Source organism: Tenrec ecaudatus, chromosome 9, assembly GCF_050624435.1.
Source record: "Tenrec ecaudatus isolate mTenEca1 chromosome 9, mTenEca1.hap1, whole genome shotgun sequence".
Lineage (NCBI taxonomy): Eukaryota > Metazoa > Chordata > Mammalia > Afrosoricida > Tenrecidae > Tenrec > Tenrec ecaudatus.
In genome coordinates, this window is record NC_134538.1 from 102,386,992 (window position 1) to 102,405,879 (window position 18,888).

Here is an 18,888-nt window from a genome sequence, read left to right on the forward strand (position 1 = left end):
TTCCCAGACCATGAATCTGTATAGGAGCATGTACCTCATCTTTTTCCATAGAGTAGCTGGTGGGTTTGAACCTCTGGTGTTACAGGCTAGGAGCCTAACTTACAGGCTCACCAGAAAACATTCATTCCATATACCATTCCAGGTTGCAATCTACATTCAGTTTTAGCAACTTCCAAAAATGTCTGACTGCTGTCTTCCCATTAGTGTTCAGTCACAAATATCAAGAAACGACCACGCACCTTTTTTCCTTTTCATGTTTGAAGACCTTAATTTATTTGAAGAGACTGGCTCTACACAACCTTTTTGATTTGCCTGATGGTTTCCTTATGATTAGATTCAGAATCAGCATTTTTTAGCAAGAGTACCATGTAGGTGATATTTTTTACTATCTCTCATCGAGACACAATAGCTTGGCCCATTTATTAGTAATATGATTGATCACCTGGTTAATATGACTGTAAGTCTTCTCCATTTTCCCTTTTGTAATGAGCAAGTAAATTTTACTCAGTAGTTAGTGTCTATTGTTTTACTAATAGTTTTACTTAATACTTAGTGTCTATTATTGATTTTTCCTAAATTGTATTATTGCATAATGATTGCTAATTCTAGCAGCCTTTCTATATCCTTATATTCATTCCTGAAGACTATAAAGATAAACACTGTTTTCCAACTCCCTTTTTCCTGGATTTAAAAAAATTCAATGTACTATAATCCCTTTTTATTTTTCAATTGTCCCAGATCTGGATTTAAGCCAGTTTTCTCTGCTTTGTGATATGCTTTCGGGAATAAAAAGTTATCCCCTAGTAATTTCCTTGTCCCTAGAATTCGCCATTTCCCCCAGAGAGCTATGGGTTTAAAAAAAAAAATTTTTTTTATGGGGAATGAGCCCTTGAGCTAATTCAAGGTAAATTGAAGCCAAGCAAAGGTGTTTTGAAAAATGGCATAACCAAAGCCGAGATATGAGGAACAACACAAGTATTTGATGAACAGAACAGTTTATGTTTATTTCAAAACAAAGTTTAAAGTTTGAACCAACGAAAAATGAAGAGTTTGTGGTTGTGCTTCATTTCTATGGTTTTTGTATTAGGAGAATACAGAGTACTTCAAGCTATATGGCTAACATGGGGGAATCTTTTCATGTTAAATAATTTAATTTTACTTTAAAGCACTGACTATGCAACATAATGCGTATTTTAAAAATGATAAGCATAAAATGATGTAATTATTTATAGTAAGGGACCAACGTAAGTGAAGGAGGAAAGCAAGATAGCATAAACTCTTGCATCTCTCTACTGGTTGTTGCTGTTAAATGCTATTGAGTTGGCTCTGACTTACATGATCCCATATATAACAGAATGAAACTTGGTCCCGCCATCCTCATGACCACTGATGTATATGAGATCTTCCATTGAGGCAGTTGTGCATTCCAGCTCATTGAAGTTTCCATCACCTTGCTAGACATGATGTCCAGTGATTGGATGAGTTCAAACTAAGCAACTAAAAATTAGGAACACTATTATAATGAAATGTGCAAGGGCCTAGAATTAAAACCGAAAGGGCACAACACACTCAGCGTATCTGAAACTGAAAGAACTCCATAAAATGCAAGCCTTCAACCCAGTGCCGCAAGGTGTGAATGCAATATCCCGGCGTGGAGTAGGGAACCAGTGGAGACGTCAGGGAGGCTGGCCCCAGCACCAAAAATTAAGTGGATTCCTGCCCCTCCCCCGAAAAGAATTTGTTTCAAAGAATGACATTGATTCTGCAGCTCCGGGAGATGGACATATCTGATCAGAGCACACGGGAGCAGATGAAGGGGCAGAAGGAGACAGTGGAACACAGCCTGGCCCACCAGGCCGTGAGGATGATGTTCATGATTAGAGCAGCCAGTCCACAGAGAGAACAACATGGCTGGCCCCCAAAAAATGCAAGCCTTGAATTGCAATTTGAAAGATTCTATAGGTAAAATATGGATGACGCAGGAAGCATGAAGAGACGATGGAAAGAATCCAGCGTCACTATACACGAAAGAACTAACCAATAGTCCACCATGTCAGGAGGTAGCATAGGAGCAAGAACCCGTGGTGCTGAAGGAAGAAGTTCAAACTGACTGAGTACATTTGCCAAAAACAAAGCTCCAGGAATGACAGAATGCTATTGAACAACCTTGGAAGCACTCACTCGTCTGTGCCAGGAAATTTGGAAGACAGCTATCTGGCCAGCTGACTGGAAGAACTCCCTATCTTTGTCCATTCCAAAGAAAGCATCCTGACGGAATGTTCAGCCTAAGAACATGATCAATGATATCGCACACAAGTAAAATTTTACTTACATCATCCAATAATTGTTGAAACAGCACATTGACAGGAAACTGTCAGAACTTCAGGTCGAAATCAGAAGAGGATGTAGAACAAGGGCTATCATTGCTGACGTCAGGCGGATCTTGGCTCAAAGCAGAGAACACTAGAAAGAGGTTACTTGTGTTTCATTGACTGTGTATGCAAAGGCATTTAACTGTGTGAGTCTAGTAAACTGGATAATCTTGAGTAGAAGATCACCAAACCTTTTTCCTAATTAATTTTAGTCCAGAAGCTCCACTGAAATCTGCGCCCTTGGATGTTCTGGCTGATATTTGAAATACCGATGGAATATATTGGAAAGGATAGATGCAGTGATAGTACATCTTGTCATTGAATTGTAATTATATAAGTTGTATTGGTAAATATCTTGGTGTATGTTTTTAAGTACATGATTTTAACACTGGAGGCTAAATTGTTACCAGGATCAAGAGAGTAGAGCTGTTAGGATATTGCCTTTATGCAGTTAAGAAAGGATAATGCGAATATCTAAACTAGAGAAGTTATAGCAGTGGAGAGACAAGGATAGATTTGACGAGAAAAAATGGGCAGGACTTGGTCATGGACAAAGGGAGAAATCTAGGATGATTTTCCCATGCATCTGATATTGCTGACTGTATTTACTTTTTTTTCCTTAGAGTAGGAAGGCAGGTTAGTTAAAGGTGGAGAAGGTAAAGATGTCCAGCAGACAGTTTGCATGTGTAATTATAAAAACAGATTTGGAAATCAGTAACATCATTGAAATATATTACTCAGGAAAGTAGTAGAGGGGATCTGGGACCAGGGATAGAGATTCCTACTTGAAGCACTCTCAGCCACATAGAATACTATTCAACAGCATATGGGAAAGGAGGAGTGAGAGGTGGTCTATATTTCACCGTATGTCTCTTAGTTTCTGAAATTAAAAAAACAAAAACTAGGTATTTGGGTGTAAGAAAGCCACTTTACTGACATTTCCTTCCTACTTGTGTATTTAGTTGCCTATAATTTCTTGTGCTATTATTACAACAGTAGATATTTCTGATTCTGGTAGTAGATTGCCTGAAAGTGTGTTCACTTGTGTTTATGCCGATGATAAACAAAAGCTGAAACTAGTCTAAACCCTCACTACCACCACGAAAAGGAAAGGAAGGGAAATTAAAATCTTAAAACTTGGAACTATTAACATTCTCTATGCATATTTACTCTTTCTTTAAAAATGAAGTTTATATCAATATTAGCCAAGCATTGGTCTGTCATACTGTTTCTATGAGTGTTCCTCACTTATATTTAGCCTATTTAGATTCTTGGCTGCTTATCTTTCTCCCTGCTGCCTGACTTGGCTCAGTGCTCTTGGTGCAGTGTCTTGAGAGATTAGGACACATCTTATAGCCTTAGCCGAGGGAAAAATTGAAAAGTAAATGTCCTGTCTTAAAGTTAATCTTTTCATGGTACATAGCACTCTTTTATATTAATTTCTGTTTTAGAGTCTCTCCAAATTCAAGAATTGATACGAAAGCATGCAGTTCTTGAGATTTAAATAAGATTAGTATTTCTCATAGATAGAATATTTGGTTTTGCATTGTGAGGCTGATTCAGTGACAAGCTTTGTGAAGCTTTTGTAATTGTGGAAATAATATATGAGAAAAGTTCAGGCTGCATCTGTTTTTGTTTTTAGACTGGGCTGGCTTAGATGAAGATGAAGATGCTCATGTCTGGGAGGATAATTGGGATGATGACAACGTAGAGGATGACTTCTCCAATCAGTTACGGTAAGATTTGAATAGCTCAGTATTAATTGTGAGCATGTAATATACAACTTAGATAGAATAATTGACCTTTTAAAAGATAATTAATCTTTGAAATATGTTTTTAAGTTATACAAAGTAAGGCATATTGCCTTCATCTGTTTCTAAGCATGAATACTCTTCATAATTACATGTAATTTTGTTCTGTTTTTGTCTCTTTACAAAGGTTGTTAAATAAAATCATATTTGCCCCCCCCCTTAGTCCTTGTGGATTTCAGTATGTCTGTGTCAGTTCTTTGCCAGTGTTTTATAACTTGGCAGCAATTACAATCATAGAGTGCTGGGATCCAGTACGTTGGTGATTGCCAAACTGGAATGGAGATGAAGGTGTTAGAGTAGATTTGTTTGTATTTATGTAAACAGCCACTTAATTTTATTTATTTTGAATGAGGTAAAAATCATATAACTTAACAACTGAAAGTATGCAGTTCTCTGACATTTAATGTATTCGTAGTGTGTGCAGTCATCATCTCTGCTTAGTTCTGAACCATTTCCGTACCCTTAAAGGTAACACCAGGCCCATTAAGCCTCGCTCCCCATCTATTTTTCTCCCCACCCTTTGGTAACCACTAATTTATTTTCTGTCAATTTATATACTGTGGGTGTTTCATAGAAATGGGAACTACAGTGTGTAATTCAACTTCCAGGTTCATCCATGTTAAAGTATGTGCTAGTACTTTTTATCTTTTATATGACTGAATAACATTCTGACATTTGAGTTTCTAGCTTTGGGCTGTTGTGTATAGTGCTACTGTAAACATTCATCTACAAGGTTTTGTTTGGATTCTTGTTTTCATGGATTTTTTGGTTGAGTGGAATTGCTGACTTGTTTGGTAATTGTTTAACTTTTCCCGAAACTGTTCAACTGTTTTCCACAGTGGTTCCACCTTCTTAATTTGCTTATTTGCAATGTACAAGGATTCGAGCTTCTCTCCACCCATGTGAAAATTTATTTTCCATCATTTTGGATATAGCTATCCTAATGAGTGTGAAGTGGTATCTCCTTATAGTTTTATTTGAATTTTTTATTTTTATTTATTTGTACTTCTTTTTAATCATTTTATTGGGGGCTCATACAACTTTTACTATAATCCATTCATTGTGTCAGCACATTTGTACATTTGTTGCCATCATAATTTTCCAAATATTTTCTTTTTACTTGAATTCTTGGTGTCAACTTCTCATTTATCCCCTTCCCTCCCTCCCTTCTTTCCTCCCTCCCTTATAAACCCTTGATAATTTATAAATTATTATTATATTACATGTCTTACACTGACCAATGTCTCCCTTTACCACTTTTCTGCTGTCTATCCTTTCGGAGGGGGTTATAGGTATATCATTGTGATTGGTTATCGCCTTTCTCCCCCCACCTTTCCCTTCCCCTCCTGGTACGGCTACTCTCAATATTCGTCCTGCCCAAGGGGTCTGTCTGTCCTGGATTCCCTGTGTTTCCAGTTCTTATCTGTACCCATGTACATGCTCTGGTCTAGCCAGATTTGTAAGGCAGCATTATGATCATGATAGTGGGGCTGGAAGAAGCATTAAAGAACTAGAGGAAAGTTGTATGTTTCATCGATGCTATACTACATCCTGACTGTCTCGTCTCCTTTCAATGGCCCTTCTGTAAGGGGATGTCCAATTGCCTACAGATGGACTTTGGGTCTCAACTCCGCGCTCCCCCTTTATTCACAATGATCTGACTTTTTAGTTCTGAGTCTTTGATGCCTGGTACTTGATCCTATCGACACCTCGTGATCACACAGGCTGGTGTGTTTCTTTAATGTGGGGTTGGTTCCTTCTGAGCTAGATGGCTGCTTGTTTATCTTAAAGTCTTTAAGACCCCAAACTCTATATCTTTGATAGCTGGTCACCATCAGCTTTTTTCACCACATTTGCTTATGCACCCATTTTGTCTTCAGGGATCGTGTCTGGAAGGTGAGCATCACAGAATGCCGGATTATTAGAACAGAATGTTCTTGTGTTGAGGGAGTACTTGAGTAGAGGCCCAATGTCCATCCGCTACCTTAATACTAAACCTATAAATATATGTACATAGATCTATTTCCCCATCATCATATATAAATATATTTACATATGTACATGCCTATATTTAGATCTCTATAAATGCCCTTTGCCTCCTAGTTCTTTCCTCTATTGCCTTTACTTTCCTCTTGTCCCGCTATCATGCTCAGCCTTCATTTGGGATTCAGTAATTTCTCCTGGTTACATTGCCCTTGTTCGAGCCCTACCAGGCCTATATCCTCTTCAGCATTGATTGTAGATCACTAGTGTTCTCTTGTCTCTGGGTTTCTTAACACCCACTAATGGGGCTAGTGATACATGTCTTCTTATGGACTTACTGGACTTTGTATATTTCTCTGGAGAAGTCTATTAAAAGCTTTGGCCAATTTTTAAAACGATTACATTATAAAAATTTCTTTGACATACTGTGTCCTAGACCCTTATTAGATAAATTATTTGCAAATATTTTCTCTTGTTCTTTACTTTCTTACTGGGATCCCTTACCCAACAGTTTCTAATTTTAATGAAATTCAATTTATATTTTCTTTTGTTGCTTTTTGGTGTCATATTTAAGAATCCATCACCAAATTCAAGGTCATGAGAACTGACTGTGAGTTTCTCCTGAGGATTTTGTTATTCTAATTCTTATATTTAATATACTTACCTGAGTTTCATTGACTCATTCAAAGTCATTCAACTGTGTGGATCATAACAAACTATTAATAGCCTTGAGAAGAATGAGAATTCCAGAACCCATGTGTTCATGCAGAACCTATGCATGGATCAAGAGGCAGTTGTGTGAACAGAACAAGGGAATAGTGCACGGTTTAAAATAAGGAGAGGTGTGTGTCAGGGTTGTATCTTCTCAGCACACTTCAGTCTATATGTTGAGCAAATAAATAATCAGAAGCTAGATTATATGAAAAAAATATGGCATCAGAATTGGAGACTTATTAACACCTTTAGACATGCAGATGATTCAGCCTTGCTTGCTGAAAGTAGGAGGACTTGAAATACTTGCTGAATGAAGATCAAGATTTCAGCATTCAATATGGATTACAATTCAAAGTAAACCAAAGTCTTCACAACTGGACCAGGAGGTATCGTGATAAACGGAGAAGAGATTGAAGTTGTTAAGGATTGCATCTTTCATAAGATCCACAATCAATGCTTGTGGAAGCAGCAGTCCAGAGCTCAAATGACACATTACATTGGGTGTAGCTGCTGCACAAAACCTCTTGAGAGTGTTGAAAAGCAAGGCTATTGCTTTGAGGACTAGGGAGCATGGTCTTTTCATTTGCCTCATATGTACATGAACTTTGGACATTGAATAAGGAAGACAGAAGAATTAATGCATTTGAGTTATGGTGCTGAGGAAGAATATTTAAAATACCATCACTCACTCACTCACTCACTCACTCACTCACTGCATCCAATCCTTGCTGACCCACAGCCACCTTATAGGGCAGGTTAGAACAGGGTTAGCAAGCTTGCCTCTTTCTCCTGAGGAGCGGATGGTGGTTTCAAACTGCTGGCCTTTCAGTTAGCAGCCTGAGGTGTAAGCACACAGGCAGCATGCTCCTTAGAAGCAAGGGTGGTGAGACTTACTACTGGTTTCACATGTTAGGGGAAGAGACTAGTCTCGGAGCAGGACATCATGTTTGGTAAAGTGGCGCGGCAAAGAAAAAGATGCAGACCCTCGACGAGGGCATTGACACAGTGACTGCACGTTGAGCTCAAATAAAAGAGTCGTGAGGATGGCACAGGCCTGGGTGGGGTTTTGTTCTGTCGCACGCAGGTAGCTAGGAGTTGGAGCTAACTTGATGGCCCCTAACAACCCCTCTCCATATTTTAGGTGTGCCATCCATTCTTGGTTAAGATTGACATATGGTATGTGACATAGGGGTCCAATTTCATCCTTCATGTGAATATTCATTTATCTGGTATCATTGTTGAATACCATTTGGCCTCCTCTCTGCCTTCTTTCTTTAAAAAACAGTACTTTGTGTATTTGCAGGAGCCCTGGTGGCATGAAGGGTCTACACAGTAGCTTATATTCCCATTGAGAAATTTCCATACAAATAATTTGGTGACATTGGTTATATTTTTTACAATGCACAAACATTGTCTTTATTTCCATTCTGGTCGTTTTGACCTCAATTTTATTTGGATTCAACCTATGTTTATCTCTTTTAGCCACAAAAATTTCTAAATAGGCTTTTTTTTTTCTAACATACTTTGCTGAAATCAAGATAGAAGAACTATTGCAAACTTCTACCTTACTATAGTATTCGTGTTCAAAACAGATGTGAGATAATGAACTGATTTTATTTATTTTTATTTTAATTTTTAAGACATCGGCTGCAGTAGAAGTTATGATAGGAAGGCCTGGTAGCTGCCCTTGTTTATAGGCGGGAGTAGAGGCTTCAAAGTCTATACTCTGAAGACGTCTTAGAAGCTGATAGCAATGTCTCCTTTTTCCGTATTTCCCACATGGTCCAGTTTATATTTGTCTTTCACTATTAGTCGGGTCCTTTTACGGTTCGTCATGATTTCTCAAAAGACATTGACTGATTTTTTACTGTGCATGTCAGTTCTTTTAGTACTTAGTAATTATTCAGAGCCATAAGACTTTAAATGACTTTAATGCAGTTTGAACTTAATCTCATCTGTCTTGGTTTTCAGTTTCACTTTAATGATGTTGTTTTTCCTTTTGTAGTTTTATGGACAAAATTAGAACTATAGCTCCTGAGGCTTTTCTCTAAAATGTTTTCATCGTACACCATCTATCTTCATTCTTCTTCCATCTCTGACTCTCAAAGCCCATTTTGTGATCAGTTTCAGTTCGTTGGAGATCTCACTAATTCTCTGTGTGCAGTAGAGTCAAACATACCAGCGGGTGTCAGGGTGGCATAGGATGTTCTGTTGTCTGTAGGACTGACTCACCCAAGAACAAGAATGCTTACGGTAAAGTTCATGCCACTTTTTTTGTAAAAAAACTGATACACATTAGAAAACACCCAGCTGCCTCTTTCCTTTGTGTGCATCCTGTTTCTTTCTCATTGCAATCAATATTGTTAGACATTTGTTTTCAAATATCCCAACTCTCTCGAGTCTTATTTCATGGTCTCAATTGTATGACAGCTTTTCTTGTTATCTTTGAAATTCACTTACAAATTTAGGCCAAGTGACTATTCGTCCTTTGTGATTTAAAGTCCAGTATCCAAAGTTTTATTTCTTTTATATCTCTCAATCAAAAAATGGCACTTAAATTTCTTCAAGATTTTACCAAATGTTATGATTTTAATTATGTGACTTTTAGTGGTATATTGATAATTAGATTTCTTATCACTACTCTATCTGACTGTTTCACTGGTTTGAAAATATAGTATTATTTATCCTAGCTCTGCTTTATTTTTCTAATACACCTCAACAGCACTCTTATTTCTTTATTGTGTTTCTACCTTAAGGTTTGTGAATTTCATTAAGTACATAAATTTTTGTTTTAAAACAGTTTTATTGGAACGTAATCCACATATCACACAATTCAGAAATATCAAGAAGAATTTTACCATCAAAAAACAAAACCAAAAAACCCCCCAATTTTACCATCATTTCCACAATCACTTTTAAAACATTTTCTTCTTTTTTATTCCTTGTTATTAACTCCCCATTTTCCCATAGCCTCCCCTGCCATAAATCTTGATGCCTCTATTCGTGAATAGAATTTTGCTTTTTAGTTCCTTATTGGAATCAAGAGTTCTTTTTCACTAAAGCTGATACACCTCCCAAGATCTGTCAAGTAGCACGTCCTTTGGTAATGGATTGTTCTGTAACATGTGCAATAGCCAGGGGCTAGCCACTAGCCAGCCAGCACTTGAAACACGGCCAATGCTGAGGAACAGCTGATTTCATTTTAAGTTCATTGAACCACACGCAGTGACTGCTGACTAGCACAGCTTCAGTGTGCCTTTGCTTTCAAAACCTGTGCTGATTTACAAGTAAGTATTTCTAGTCTTTGTAAAATGTTTTCAAATGAGACCAAATATCTTTTTACTTACTGATTATAACTATGTAATGTATATGAATCACATTTTATATGATGTAAGGCTTGCACTCTAACATGTTTTACGTACACTTTATAAAATTTGAATGTGACAGACAACTCGATATTTGAAAAACTCGTTTAAACCATTGGAACTGATTGCAGAGCTAAGCTTTTTTATCCCAATTGTCAGGCTGACCGGCTTTTCAAAGTGTGACTGAAACTTCAGCAAAGTGTGACTGCAGCTTCAGGTTCAATAAATTATTTAAAATCTTGAAGTATGTGTGTGTGTTTGTATCAAAATATACTTTTGAGATTTTCCTTCTACATTTAAACTAGGTCAGTGAAATCTCCGTTAATACTTTATAACATGTTAATTTTGTCTATATATAGTTAATACAGAGTAATTCTTCAAGCCACCCTTAGAGTTTGCACACATAAGTTTTCTTTCCCCCTTTTGGTTAAAGTAATGTATACATATCACTATGAAAAAGCAATCTGTGCAGCTATTTTTCTCTGTTTAGGGTACACTTGTTATGAGTGTACGATTTGAAAAGGTTAAAAAAGAAGCCCCTGGTGGGGACAGTGCTAAAACACTTGACTGCTTAACAAAAGGTCAGTGGTTTGCACACTCCAGTTGCTCTGTAATAGAGAGGACCTGCAGATCCACTCCTGTGGAGTGTTTTTAGCCTCAAATTTAATGTTTCTCAAGATTTATTTTAAACTATTTTTTAGAGTAAAGCATTTGTGTGGTATTTGGAAATCATTCCATAAATAAGTTTATAAGGAAACTAAGGACAGATAAAAGATAACCTTAATGGCAAAAGCAAAATGTAATTAGCATCATATTGACTCATATCCTAATTTATACAATTTTAATTTAGGGACTAACAGTTACTTGGTAATATTTTATGTGGATATGTCAGGTTGGGTTTAGCTTTTTTACTTTATTTCTTAAATGTTTTGTACTTTAGAAAATGTTCTGGATCATGAAGAATGCTTACTGATTATGTTGTCTTGTGTGTTTTGTTATAGAGCTGAATTAGAGAAACATGGCTATAAGATGGAGACCTCATAGCATCCAGGAGAAGTGTCGAAGCAAGCTAAACTTGAACTGTTTACTAATGTCTACGACTGAACCCAGGACGGGACCCTTTAAAAGTTATATGTTTATTTCATTATCTGCTTGGGTTTATTTTTGCTTTTGTAACACAAAAAAATAAACATTTTTATCTACTCTCGCTTTGATGCAAATATCTTGATCTTTTGCCTGTAACCATTAACTCTCTTCTATTATTGGTGATTTTCCAGGACTATAGTATACATATATACTTAAGTTTCATAATAATGATATTTCCCCCTCTTTTCTTTTTGAATGTTAACTTAGGCTTAGAGTTTATATGACCCAGAGCTAGCACCTCATTTCCAAATGGTCTTTTTTATTAAATCACACTGATTAAATGTTAGTCCAGTTTTGTAAGATAATTTTATAATTATCTTCATCTCATCTGTATTTTGTTAGCTTAGGCAACATTTGCTGAAATTCCTAAGATGACCCTTCAGACCCTGTGTTTTAAAATGTCAGTTCATTTTAATTATAACAATTTACTTAGCTCTTGAGTCAACAATGATCATCTTAGACGCTGTTAGAATGTTACTAGTGTTTATATGCACAGTAGTGTTTCCTAGTTGTAGGTGCAGGGCTCTCGGAGAGTCTTGAGGTGGACTTAGGATCCTTCATCAACAATACAGTGACCAGTAGATCCCTTTTCAGAGGTTGACTTGGACAATGTCCTCGGACAGACCCTTCCTGTACTTTGTTTAAATTGACCAGAGACAGTTTTGAAACATCATAAGAATTGGACATAGGTTTTATTTAGTAAATTAATCTCAAGTTTTCCTATACTCATTAAAAATTAAATATCAAATCACTAAATTTTATAATAGCGTTTTTTTTTAATAGCTTGATGTGTACACTTAGAATTATTATTTTTTTAAAAACAGTTTTGCTGTTAGGTGCTATTGTTTCTGACTCCTAGTGACCCGACATACAACAGAACAAAACATTGCCCAGTCCTGCACCATCTAATTGTTCCCATGCTTGATCCATTTGTTGTTGCAGCTACTGTGGCAATAACAGTTTTATTGACAGGTAATTCACGTATCATAATGCAGTGCATTAAATAGTTGTGCAATCTTCACCCAAATCAATCTTAGAACATTTTCTTATTTTTTGTACTCAATAACTACTCTCCAATACTCCCCTACTTCTGCTGTCACCCTAAGAAACTATTAATCTAGTTAAACTATCTCTAGATTTACCGATCCTGGATTTAATTTAAAGAAAAACTAAAACCAACAAAAATAAATTAAAATCATCAATTGAAAAGAGGAAAAAACTAGAACAATATTAAAATCGGCCAGAAGGGAGAACAAATAAGGTGTTAAATTTTACCTAATTACATCTCGATTAGTCCACTTTCCAATGCACTCTACTGACAAAGCTGTTTATGTCCCTGGTCAATGGTCAGATTCACCAGAGACTCAATGCAGGTGGATTTGGGGCTCTCACTGTTGTCCGCAGCCTTCTGAAAACCAAGTACTCAGAATTCAAGCTCTTATTACCATACCTCATTCTGGTTTTAGTTGGACTTTGTTATTTATGATCTTTGGATTGCACACACAGTTGTGCTTCTTCCATGAGGACTAGCTGACACCTCACTTAGATGACTATTTGAAGACCAGACTTTAAGACCTTAGATGCTTTTCTGACTGTATATAGGCACCATCTGATTTTTTCACCATACTTTGCTATAGCACCCATAACTTCATTGATCTCTTCTTGAGGGTAAGTATTGATAGAGTCACATGATAAGAACCAATAGTTTTTGGAGTAGGACTCATTCATTCGTGTATCTATAGTTTATATGTGTCCCTGGTTCATTTTAGAGCTATCATTTTATTGGAGTACATTTTAAATCATTCCCATGGGGCATTTGGTAATTAATAGTATTAATTTAGTCAGTGGTGTTGAGTTTAAAATACTGTAAATCTTTACAGGAGTAAAATGCCTATCTTTCTCCCAAGGATTGGTTGGTGGTTTTCAACCACTGACCTTGTGGGAGGAGCCCAATGCATAACTCAGTACATTACCAGGGTCGCTGCTGTTATTTGTGGTTGGGTACCATCGAGTCTGTTCTGACCCATAGCAACCCTCTTGACAACAGAATGAAACACTGCCCTGTACTGCACCATCCTCATAATTGTTCCTATGCCTGAGCCCATTGTTGTAACCATTGTGTCAGCCCATCTAGTTGGGTCTTTCTCTTTTTCGCTACCCCTCCGCTTTACCAAGGTCTCTCCTAACTGTCCAAAGTCTTGCTGTTCTTGCCTCTAAGGAGCACTCTGGCTGTACTTCCAATATAGATCAGTGTGGTCTCTTAGCAGTCCCTGGTACTGTCAATATTCTCCCACCCCACAATTCAAATGCACCGATTTTTCAATCTTAATGTCCAACTGTCACATGTAGATGATGCCATGGAGAATTCCATGGCTTGGATCAGGCATACCTTATTTCTCAAAGTCAGATCCTTGCTTCTCAATTCTTAATAGAGCTCTTCAGTATGCTGAAGTGTCATTGCTAGGGAGTGGCATTACACTCAAGGGTAGGAACAGTTCTATATAACTTTGGATTTCTCTTTTACCTCTGAGTCCTTCCATTTCAGTGGACAATGTATGGACAAAGGAATTTTTACAGATTTGCTTCTAACAAGAACTAATAGGCATAATTCTTAGTGATGAATTGCTATTTATTTTTTCATTATCATAATTCCATTGAAATAATTTGAGTTCAGTTATAGCTATAGTAATGGTCAGTGTCATGTAAAAAGACTGGAATACTATTAATGCCTTACACATTTAGTGACATGTCATGGTCAGCCCTGTCATGTTACCTTTATAAGTACTCATCCTTTGCCTCACATTTCCCGAACTGAAAGAGGGACCACCTTTTTAATAGCTGACGATTTGTACCCTCGGCCAATCCACGAGATTGGTGCTGAGATGTTGAACGCAGGGTTTAGTGGTGATTTAAATAGCTACTCTGGTACTCTGTCTCTAAATCTTGTCTCTTGTTCAGCTTCTCCCTTAGGGTCACTTGCTGTGTTTTCATCCAGTCTCAGTTGTTTTCAAATAAACAGACAAAACCAACTGTGTGTATATGACGTCTAATCTAATGTCGGTCCTGACTTTTCTTGTGAAACTCTAAAGTCAGGTATTCTTCTCACAACTTGATGACCTCTCCACTGTAAAAAATATTTCTTGGTGAAAGTAGAAACCTTTATTATCAAACCTGCTCTGTATTCAGTCGTCATCTCAGTAAATGCACTTTACTTATAATTGCAGAGATCCAGACTATAGGAACTGTTATGAATCTCCTCTTGTCCCCAGAACTAAATCTAATAACCTGGTCAACTTTACCTGTTCAGCTGATCAACCCATTAAGTTGACCCACTGCCTGCTAACTGCGTATTTATTCTTCCCTTTCCTCTCCCAGCTACCCATCCTTTTACCTTATTATTCAAGGCAAACTGGCCTCAAACCCATCCGGGTCAGCGTGGCTCCATCTTAAACCAACAGTGCTAACCTCATCTTCCTTACAAATGATTAGGTAAGGGATAGACCAAAGTCAAAAACCAAACTCTCACTGAGTTGTTTCCCATTAATAGTGAACCTATAGGACAGTAGTTTTCAACCTTCCTAATGCTATTTACTCTTGTGATGACGCCCCAACCATAAAATGTTTTTCGTTGCTACTTCATAGTTAATTTTGCTATTATGGATCAGGCAACCCCTGTGAAAGGGTGACCCACAGGTTGAGAACTGCTGCTCTAGGACACAATAGAAATGCCCTTGTGGATTTTCAAGACGAACTACAAGAGTAGGAAGCCTGATGTCTTTTTCCTGTGGAGGCTGGTGGTTTGTAACCGCTGACCTTGCAGTTGGCCCCAGTGAAACAAAAATTGGAGATTGGGCATCTGAGAAAGAAGACTCTTGGCTTATAAAATAGTCACTTAAAACTAGCTGCTTTTTCTATGACTGAGAAGCATCTCACCACAGTTGCTTGCTTGTTGCTGTTGTGTTGATTCTGACTCATGACGACCCCATGGATGCAGAACTGCAGTAAAAGGTTTTCAAGGCTATCGAGTTTGAACTGTAGGATCACAACCTTTTGTAAAGATGCATCTGGGTGGGTTTGAACTGCTAGCCTGTCGCCTGGTAATTAGTGTGCACGCCTTTGTGCCACCCAGGGAGTCACCCTCAGTTGCTAGTGGCAGCCGTCTACTAACAACTCAGATTTGGAGGCAGGGGTGATGAAAGTCCGAGGATGGTTCTTCGATGTTGCCATTGCGCTGCTGTCTTCAGCAAACTGGGAGCCTGCACTAGCAGTAGACTTTCTGTAAAGTAAACCTACACATTTCTTCCTTAAGATGGGAATATCTTAGCAGATGTCCAGAATCTACCTACTTCCAGTATTACTGCCCTAGCTTATCTGCTGGCAAGAGGAAGACCACGCAGTCATAGGTACGGAAGGGTTGGGAATGCGGCGTCTCTGCTTCGAGCTGCTGCGCGTGGACATAGGGCAGGGCATGAAACCACATGGCTGCAGCTAGAGCTGTAGCACGGAGCCACCTGTGCCGTGGTGGCCCCTGTGTTGCTGTGAGGCTGAAAGCTATGTCATGGGCATTTTATAAACCAGCAGGGTACCCAAAGTGAACAGGTTTCAGCAGTTTCCCTCTAAACAGACTATGAAGACTGCTCACTGCTGAGGAATTAACCATTGAAAACTTTTGAGTAAGACCAAAACATCGACATATACAGAAAACTGAAGAATAGAGGATATAGTTCGTGTATCTTAAATATTTGCTGTAAACTGAATCTGGAAGCCATTGAGTGAGAGACCAGAAGAAAAATTTGCTGAAGCAGCATAAATCAGGAAACAGTTGTGTGCCTTTGCGTCGATTCCCATTTGTAGAGACCCTGTGGTGGCTGTGGAGGACAGAGCAGAACTGCCCCTGGGTTTACTAGACCCCTAGACTGCCCCTCTAGAGGGTCAAGTCTCCAGAGCAGACTGCCAGGCCTCCTACAATGACTGCTTGGTTCTAACGACTGCCCTCTGGGCAGAGTGCTTAGCCATTGTGCTGCCAGAGAGCCTTTGTAAACAGCGAAGATGCTTTATAATGAGAGATGCCTTTTCTCTCAGTTGGAAGGCGTGTCAGATTTTTGTGATACATAGTCTCACAAAACATAGTATACATTTTTCCTTAGTTTCCTTGGTTTGCTGTCATCTCTATATCTAAGAAATCCATGTCACAAATAAGTCACATCATGTTTAACTGATTATTCTAAGACAATCCAAACCCTATGCTCTGTCGAAAGATTATTAATTGACCATTAAATATACTTTTTGTTTGCTGTCTGCATTGAAAGTTTCTTGCAGAAAACATCATAAGTATTTGCTTAGACAAAACTATTACGTAATTGAAATTAGTAACTTCATTATTTTGATCACATGGATATTGTTTGCATTTTCAAGTTTAGCCCCTTATTTAAGGTAATCAGATGTGCTTTTATCTAGGCATTAGTGTTCATATTTAAATGAGGATTATTTTAACAAGGCTATTTAAATTTTGCAAAGCTCATGCTTAGACACAAAGATTGGCATTTTATGTGTAGTCAAAGTTATGTGGTCAAAGTTAGGAGAAGTGTCTTAAATTATTTTGATGGTGGTACTAAGTAGAAGACAGCACAGCACCCTGACTTTATGAAATGAGCAATTGTTTCTCTCTGCGAAGGCTAAAAGGCCACAAACATTAACCACAAGTGGATAATTTGTGTTTATACCATTTAATATTTTCAGTTACTTCCCCTTTGGTTACTAATAAAAGGACTTTGTTAAATTACTTTGGTTTTAGAGACACTAGGAAAATACATAGAAAAAGATGATTTGTGAAACTTTCTTAAAATTACAAACAAAATTTTAAATTAGACTTATATTCATAATTTACAACTTAACCTGTTGAATAGGTAACACAATATTTTAGAAGCTAAATTTTCACTGTGCATTACAGTTGTGCTAGCCATATTACTAGTTTTCAGTAGTGTTGGGGTTTGTTGCTATTAGATTTTACCTTATTTTTAACATTAAAATGATTTTTAGACTAGCAACAGTGTCTTCATATCTTTTGTGATGCCACTGTAGAAATGTTGTTAATTGACCATGAAATACACTTTTTGGGGGGACTGTCTGCATTGAAAATTATTTTTGCTACAAAATCTTCTGCAGAAAGATGTATTTTGCCATAGAAATCTTTTTCCTTAATTTTTGTCGTCTGAGTGAAATTATAAAATTCAGTTTAGAACAAGGACAAGATAGGGGAAAATCTACCAATAGCCAGTCAGTGATTATGAGTAGCCCCAAATGGTATCCCCAGAACCTGTAAGGGGGCATGTGGGTGGATTCCAAGAGTCGCCCCTGGTTTCAGTTGGGGCAGTTTGACCATTATTTGTTATATACATTGGTATTCAATGTAAGGTTTTATTTGAAAAATTGATTCTGCTTCCTTTGGTTTAAAGTTTGATAACAGTGATCTAGATTTTCTACAATATTGGCAATTTCTCCTAAATACTACCAAGTAAGTTAGGTTTTACTTTCTGTCCAGTTTCAGGGTAGAGTCATTTCCTACTGTGAAAATTATAAACATTTTTCCTTAGTTTCCTTAGTTCTCTGTCATCTATATATGTGTGACCATGGTGTTAGGCTTATAGAATTGGCTAGTTTCTTAACGAGCATCTATCTTTACCATTTTATTTTACAGATGAAGAAATAAACCCAAAGACGTTGTGACTTGTCCCCACGATCACAATGAGTGAAGCAATCAGTGATTCTACTCTGCTACTCTTCACTGAACATTCGCTCTTGTAGGGATTCTATGTCATCAATTTTGAGTATAGAACATAGGTGTTAGGAAACATGAATGGCATAAAGGGAAATATAAGGACAAATAACTGGAAGGAAAAAAACTCCACCTGCTCAACAAATACTGTACAATTATTATACTTCACACACTGTAATTTACTGAAACTAGTTTGTTAGCTTGCACATGCTTTATTCAGTGTCTATTGAAGCAACCTAAATAAAAAGCCCCTGATCTCTAGGGTCTTATAGGTGCAGTTTCTGTTTTGGTTCTGTGAGCAGGGGTTGCCCCTATGTTGATGGCAACTGTCAGGTTTCTTGGAGGTGATTCACACCATCACCTTCCTCTCACCTTCATTTTTTGTAGGGTTGCCAAAAATCAAAGCCCCTGTCTAGCCCTAGCAAAGGGGGTGAAGCCATGTGAACAGGGCTTAGTCAATTGGACGCTTTTGCTGGAGACTTTCTGTCTCAAGCAGAGGGATCCTAAGAAGAAAACTGTCAGAGTTCACCTAGCCTAAAGCCTTGGGTGGCTCCTCCTGCCTCTGGGACATTTTCTCCACTAGAACATTTTGGATCTTGTTCTTTTGAAGCCCAATCCTTTGACTTCATCTTTGATTCTCATAACTCACTTTCTTCCACTAAAATTCCCTTTGGCTTTGCCTAAAGTTGGTTTCTGTTGCTTCGACCATTTAACCCCAAGTG

The 18,888-nt window shown here is 37.7% G+C and overlaps 1 protein-coding gene across 6 annotated transcripts in view; it reads left to right on the forward strand.

Moving 5' to 3' along the window:
- The window catches only part of SEM1 (SEM1 26S proteasome subunit), a 105,631-nt gene that overhangs the window by 11,817 nt on the left and 74,926 nt on the right, over nt 1-18,888 (forward strand). For 3 of the 6 annotated variants that reach the window (XR_012786119.1, XM_075558379.1, XM_075558381.1), the window contains exon 2: nt 4,015-4,108. Coding sequence is in view for 5 of the 6 variants with exons in the window: in XM_075558379.1 (XP_075414494.1) it covers nt 4,015-4,108 (94 nt within the window). In the remaining variant the exon portion in view is untranslated. Of the gene's footprint in view, nt 1-4,014; nt 4,109-10,404; nt 10,463-11,246; nt 11,453-18,088; nt 18,108-18,888 lie in introns of those variants that run through there. The other 3 variants (XM_075558383.1, XM_075558384.1, XM_075558382.1) reach the window with 3 other exon arrangements.